This window comes from Phoenix dactylifera, chromosome 16 (genome assembly GCF_009389715.1).
Source record: "Phoenix dactylifera cultivar Barhee BC4 chromosome 16, palm_55x_up_171113_PBpolish2nd_filt_p, whole genome shotgun sequence".
Classification (NCBI taxonomy): Eukaryota; Viridiplantae; Streptophyta; class Magnoliopsida; order Arecales; family Arecaceae; genus Phoenix; species Phoenix dactylifera.
The window spans coordinates 12235602-12242874 of NC_052407.1; the positions used below are offsets into that span (position 1 = coordinate 12235602).

The 7273-nt window shown below is 45.0% G+C and overlaps 1 protein-coding gene across 1 annotated transcript; it reads left to right on the plus strand.

Annotated features, from left to right (window-relative positions):
• The first annotated feature begins 4121 nt into the window (after positions 1-4121).
• On the plus strand, positions 4122-6612 carry LOC103703678 (protein kinase PINOID). The gene is made up of 2 exons (XM_039114568.1): positions 4122-5490; positions 5607-6612. Exons 1-2 carry the CDS (start codon positions 4874-4876, stop codon positions 6331-6333), a joined length of 1344 nt encoding a protein of 447 aa, XP_038970496.1. The 5' UTR covers positions 4122-4873; the 3' UTR covers positions 6334-6612.
• Positions 6613-7273: the final 661 nt, after the last annotated feature.

Here is a 7273-nt window from a genome sequence, read left to right on the forward strand (position 1 = left end):
GAAGAAGGATGTTTTGATAGGCAATAACATTTTTCTAAGTAGGTTTCACCATTATACTAAGTGAAATATTATCATGAAAAATTGAAGGAAAAAAAAAACTTGGAAGCACATCATTTTTTTTTTTTTTTTTGTTGAAAGAAGCATCAGATACTGACAGATGGGACCACCTGACAAAAAGATCTTTGAGGATTACTTTCCACTGGGATTGTTTTCATAGTATTATTCTTATCCTTTTCCATTTTTTAATAATATAAATTTTTGTTTGGTTGGATGATATAGAAGCATGAGGTGGGCTCCTCAAATTAACTTGTATCTCTTTGGTCCATCCTTTGTCTCTTTTGTCAAACGAAAGGCTTATAATGGAAACTAAGCTAGTCAGTGATAACAGAAGTAATCTATAGCTTAACAAGATAATATGCATCAAAGGTGTCATCATCTTGGTGAGAACTAGTTTCGGCAGATTTTTATAATTTTTTTCTTGCATTAAATTTAACTTGCATTTGCGGTCTCTTTATATACATAGATGCTTCTGTCCAGTGCCAATAGTGGTTATTTCAGCTGGTTGGCACCTCTCTTCTAAGAGCTTGTTCTTAGTGGAGGTCTAGGATTTTAATCCTAATGGCCACAAATTAAAAACGTGTTGCTAAAAAGATTCTTTAACTCTTCCTTTAATAACCTGAGTAGGTGGAGATCCTTGATCTTTGTTTTCATGAATAAATTGCAGTGTTTAATTTTCTTTGGATGATGACATCATTAATTTGGATAATTAATACTTGATGGTTACTATTAAATGACCATCCTCCCTCTGAAAGAGAAGATTTGCTATATTTTTTGTCCATCAAGCCTCAAGGATCTTGCCAAGCTAGTATCCACTGCAAATTTAAATCAAATTTGGGTTTTATTGTAGTTTGATTTTTGTCCTAGGAGTGAGCTCTGCAGACTTGGGAGGCAGAATTGCTAGGTAGTTTAACTAACATTGCACCAAGTGTTCATTTTATATAATGCCATTCTCGAAGCATTATGGAAAGTTTATAAGCCTCACTAACCCCTTGGATATAACACATCGAGGATGCCTCCTCCATGGATTCACATATATCGAGCTCGACATTTAAGTTTTGGTTCTCTTAAACCTTTCAACGTGCAACCCCTTTGATGAATACCAAAGTGTTGGACAGATTTCCCTGCAATGTTACATAGCGACATCTTTATCTCTTATCCTCTCTTTTCTTGAGAATTTAATTCTTTGCATCAACGTCGACGCAGCCGAATCTATTTTTCGATCTCAATCCTTCTTTTCTACAGTACCATTAGACAACTCTGCTCTTCTTGGATCCAATCATTTGTGCTGTAATAAGCCTTGGACAGATTTACTGTTATTTTTTAGGACCTAGTTGTTCTTGTAGCTGGTGACAGTTATTATGGAAGGGCTCTAAGCTTGTCCTTGAGCAAACCAACAAGCATCTCTTAATGAGTTGTTGGCATCCTCTTCATTGAGGAATATAGCTTCTCTCCTCAGGCAGGGCTCCACTTGATGTACTTTTGGCTGGCATTTCATTAGACAACTTTGCCTTCACATACATACCTCATAAGGCCCCTTCCTCCACATTTCCTCCCTCCACTCTAAGATATCCAAATAATATTCAATGTACATAAGATAAGGATGGATCATCATAGTCATTAAGCTATTAATTCCCAATGTGGACCCTAATGCCATTCCTAATGTGGGACCTGCACTCCTGCAACTGAAATGCCGCCTGTTGCCGCACATGGGTGTGGGTCGCACGTGGTCCATAATGCTGCCATGACGTCGAATCGACATCGGTTGGTTTGAACAAGATCAAGAATATCAATTTTATAGATGGATGGAATCGATACTTTCATATATTATTAGTATTCTGACCACCATTTGTTCTAATTAGCAATTTATATACTAGTTCTGGCCAAGCATATTCTATTATTTGGTGGACCGAGCCATAAAAATAAATAATATTCCGACCGGATCAAGGAACACAAGTTTGTTGTGAATTAAATCGATTACTATGACCATCAGTGAATAGATTCGAATAAAGATATACTAGACAAAACTTAATTATTGGAAGCACGAACTAATAGAGATAAAAATTTCGAATGATAAAGATTATGGATGAAACTTTGGCCTTATTGGAAATGGCTCTTATTAGATGTCCATTTCTTTTTAGAGCATTTGACATGAATCTAAAACCTTAATCCAGAGCAATCTCCTAGGCATGATGTGCCTAGTTTTAACTTTTTGAATGGTTTGCACTAGAATATTCCTATCTGGAATATCCTATCCAATTTAATCTCATCCATGAAAACAAGTAAAACATTTAGTGCGCTATTGGTTAATCCTAACCTTAGCAATTTTCAGCATTAGAATAATTTTCTTGCTTCTCAGAATATTGTCATACATAATGAATCTGCTACTCTAAAGCCCTCTTTGGTATAATTTAGTTTCATGTTGACCTCTCAACAAACAAGCCTAGCCTCTGCCTGCCCTCAGCCAGCATCAGTAATCGAAAGTTTAGATTATAAATACCTAAGAAGCTACTAAAGTTTATACTCCCAACTTAATAGAACCTTCATTAAATCGGTCATGCTCTCATGTTTAGATTTTACAACATAGAGCTTGGAACGTAATTGCATGCCTAGATAATATAGCTAGATGGATACTTTTTGTAACCCTACCTAAACAACAGGAAAGAAGGAGAGATTAATACAGGAAGGTATGTTTAATATAAGGTGTTACCTTCATCACTACAAATATATATAAAAATCAAAAAGCTAATTCAAGTGCAGTGCTTGCGAAGATTCTTTCTTTACGAAAATAACTTCATAATAATATGTAGATTTTTAGTGTTTCCAAATGTTGAAAGTAATCTTAATGATTTAAGCCTACTTATCTAGTAGTAGCTTGAGTTCCTATTACCTTTAGATTCATCGATGCTCAGCCTATTGTAAGTTAGCTTCAGATCCTCTCGTAGTAATTGGATAATGAGTCCATGCCTGGAAAAAAATGTAAACTCCGATCCTGTCTAGCTACAATGCATGTAATTAACAACAGCAGCGGTAATGAAGTATTTTCATATATCCGTCTTTTGATCACGATAAAAGTTACCCTCTCAACTTTCATATCTTGCCTTGCCAATGTATCCAATTTATCACAGATCATCGTCCTAATCTTCTTAAGTATTTGAATACCACCTTAAGAGTCTAAATCCTTGGATGAATAAGTTCAACTTAGTTCTTTTTATGATTATTCCATCTTTATGATATACCAGAGTAACTCTAAGTTTTTCATATATTTTACCTTATTTCATAACTAAGTCAATTTATTGAATTACCACACATTCACATTATTATTTACTTCATTTTGTCGTTCTATCATATTTGCAACAATTTAAGTGGGTTTTTAAACCGATCTTAAACATATTAAATAGGTTAATTCATTCCCATATTCAATTATTAATCCGATCAAGATGGGTTATTTTGAACCCAAATCGATGGGTCGGGCCATAAAATACCACCCCAACCTAGATGCTAGGGTGCAAAATCCATGGCAAGAGCAGCTCAAAAGAGCAGTGGCTTATCATAATTTTTGGGGTTCTCAATCATTTATGAGTCTCTCTCCTCTTTTCCCTGCCACTTGTGCCACCATTCCAGTCTCCGAGGTCCATTAATTACTGCTTCTCTCATTAGCTCAAAACCAAAATTCCACTTCTACCCCTACACTGACGACGCTGCCTCCCACCTCTTTTTTTTGCATGCATACGTCATATCCTGCCCACTCGCGCACGTGTCAGGTCAAACGCAGAATAAAAGGCTCCGAAAATAGATACGGGCACCCGTGTGACGCACGTGCTAGGGAGCCGCACGCACGTGCCAGTCTAACCCAGGTTACCTTCGGCTAACTTCGGGTTAAGCTAACCATAAGATTAATACTAATTAAATAATTTTAAGAGGATTATAGAATGCTTCAACTCTACCAAGAAAGAAGGATCACAGAAGGATATGAAATTAGTACTAATTAAGTAGTTTTTAAAAGGATTGTAATAGAAAATAGTTTTGAAAGGATCGTAGAAGGACCGCGTGCGACCTCGTGCCGCCGTTGCTATAAATATTGAGCCGTCCTTCTCTCCAAACGAAGAAAGCAACACCCCGAGAGAGAGAGAGAGAGAGATGGGGAGCTCGAGAGGTGCTCTAATGGCGGTCTCAAGGTGGTAGCTTTGTGGGAGAATCGGAGCACACTTGACTGGTCTCTTCTGTCCCCGTTATTATTCCTGCCGAAAGCCTCTCGATTCCGTGCTCTTTTGCTGTTTTTCTCCTCGAAGAATTGCTGCTGCTTTTGAATTTCTTCTCTCTTTTTTTTTTTTCCCTTGCTTCCAATGCGTCCAGAAACACGGAGGCGAGAGACGACGAATCCATCTGGGTCAATGCGTTTCCTTTGGTGTTCCCGTGCATGAATGCGAGCGAGAAATGGGAAGGAAAGGGGGAGGAATTATTCCGAGCTCTTTCCTCTATTCACGCCCCTGTTCCGCGTATTCAGTTCTAGAATGCCCTGAGTGCGGGGAAAGGAATCGCTGCTCCCTTTCACTGTTGCTGTGATAATCGATTCCTGATTGAAGAATCGCGTCAACCGTTGCCAGCAATTGTTGAATGTCTCCAATTGTTCTTCTTGGTGTCTGATTCGGCGGAAAAGGCCAAAAAGATTCCATCTTTTCCGCTTTCTTCTGTGCTCCCCTGTTCTGGCATCGAAGAGAACAGCAGATTTTGGGGGGGTTTTTCCCCTTTCTTTTCCTGAATTTAAAGCGCTCGAGGTTGTCGAGGCCGAGAAGTCTGCGACCGGGACGCTAAGATGATCGGTCTCCTGCCGGATTCCGACGGCGAGATTGGTTCCGAAACCCTAAATTCCAGCCAGAGCTCCATGAGCAGCGGGAGCTGCGATCGCCGCAGCAGCTTCTCCCGCCTCTCCTTCGACGCCGCCGCGGAGCCTGCGGCGGACTCGTCCGGCGGCGGCCACTGCCCCTGCTCGCCCCCCGGGCTGGCCTCGAAGCCCCACCGCTCGTCGGACCCGGCGTGGGCGGCGATCCGGTCGCGGCGGGGCGGTGGGCTCCCGTCACGGCTCGGCCCCCGCGACTTCAAGCTGGTCCGCCGGATCGGGAGTGGCGACATCGGGACCGTCTATCTCTGCCGGCTCCGAGAGGAACGGCAGTGCCCGGAGGCGTCGCCGGTGTGTTACGCGATGAAGGTGGTGGACAAGCTGGCGCTTGTGAAGAAGAAGAAGCTGGAGAGAGCAGCGACGGAGAAGAGGATTCTGAGGGTTCTCGACCACCCGTTCCTGCCGACTTTGTACGCCGACTTCGACGCGTCGCCGCATTTCTCGTGCGTGGTGATGGAGTACTGCAGCGGCGGCGATCTCCACACCCTCCGCCACCGCCAGCCCGGGCTCCGCTTCTCCATTAACGCCGCCAGGTCCCAAAAAAAAAAATCTCTTTTCTTTTTCTTTTCCAATTAAAAAATTTGACCAAAAACCACCGTTCTTTTTATTAAATTTCTCCTTATTTTGTTTCCGTTTCCATTCCTTCCAGGTTTTACGCCGCTGAAGTATTGCTAGCTTTGGAGTACCTGCACATGCTCGGCATCGTCTACCGCGACCTCAAGCCGGAGAACATCCTCATCCGCTCCGACGGCCACATCATGCTCTCCGACTTCGACCTCTCCCTCCAGTCCACCTCCTCCCCCACCCTCGAGCCCGCCGCCGCCTCCGCCGACGCCTCCGACGGCGTCGCCGACCCCTCCTGCCTCCCCGACCGCCTGTTCCGCCCCCGAAAGCCGGCCCCCTCCCTCCCCTCCCGCCGGTTCGTCGCCGAGCCGGTCGCCGCCCGGTCCTGCTCCTTCGTCGGCACCCACGAGTACGTCGCCCCCGAGGTCGCCGCCGGCCGCTCCCACGGCAGCGCCGTCGACTGGTGGGCCTACGGCGTCCTCCTCTACGAGCTTCTCTACGGCCGGACCCCCTTCGCCGGGCCCTGCAACGACGCCACCCTCCGCAACATCGTCAAGCAGCCCCTCGCCTTCCCCCCGGCTGGCTGCCCGGCCGACTCCGCCGCCCGGGACCTCATCTCCGGTCTGCTCGTCAAGGACCCAGCCTCCCGGTTCGGTTCGATACGCGGAGCCGCCGACGTCAAGACCCACCCCTTCTTCAAAGGCTTGAACCTGGCTCTCCTCCGTTCCTACCGCCCCCCGGTCATCCCCAATCTGACCCGGTCCAACTCCTGCCGCGAGCGCCAGAACCCGACCCGCGTCGACTACTTCTGACATGAACCGAACCGGTCGCATACTCCGGCTCACCTTTTCTTTCTCGTGGCAAATCATGGCCAACGCAGAGCTGCCACGTCCAGTTGTCACCAGGAGACAGGAGTTGGAATTTTTCTCCTCTCTTTGTTTCCATGCTCCCCGTCTCTGCGAAGTAGAAAAGTATTCACGAACGAACTTAATTATTAAGCTTTGGAATTGATGTAAGGGGCCATGCATTGACTCATGAGCAGGCCTTCTCCTTGGTCGTACATATAACTGCAAATATTTTGCCTTCTCTTCGATGCTTACTGTTCTCTAAACAACTATAATTTCGCCCTCGCAACGAACTAATGCTCCGGAGACTATTAGCAGCACTCAATTATGGCCGCTAGTACAGTACTTAGACTAACGGCTAGCAAATCCCAAGCCTAATAGCTTTTGAACTCTGTAACCAATCCTGGCAGGTTGGATAATGGGTTGGTCTATGTCGGAAGGGAGCTGTACGTCCCACCAAAAAGTCTTGCCTCATGGCCTTAATCTCGTTTGACTTTGTTGTTATGCTGATCAGCACCGTTGGATTGATGAACTTTGTCGATCTTTGCGTGGTCCAGGAGAGTAGTGGGATGGAGCATTTATGGAGCACCATGTGGGCGTCACATGTGACGGGCTTTCGGTTGGGCGCGGTCTAATGCGGACCGGACATATGGGTTTGGCCTTACGTGCGACTGCGCTGACCGGACTCGCTTTTCTGGGCTCCGCCATGTGGCTGCTCCCCACCCGGCCGACTGTGAGAGCTACGTCGATGGGACTTGCCTCGCCATCTTATTAACCTCGTTTCACGCCATTAATGAACAGGATGATATGATATAAACTTGTTACTCGCCCTCATTTATTATCTAAACTTGGCTCTGTACTGCCTCCACGTTGCGGGTGCACACAGTCACGTAATTAAAACCTAACG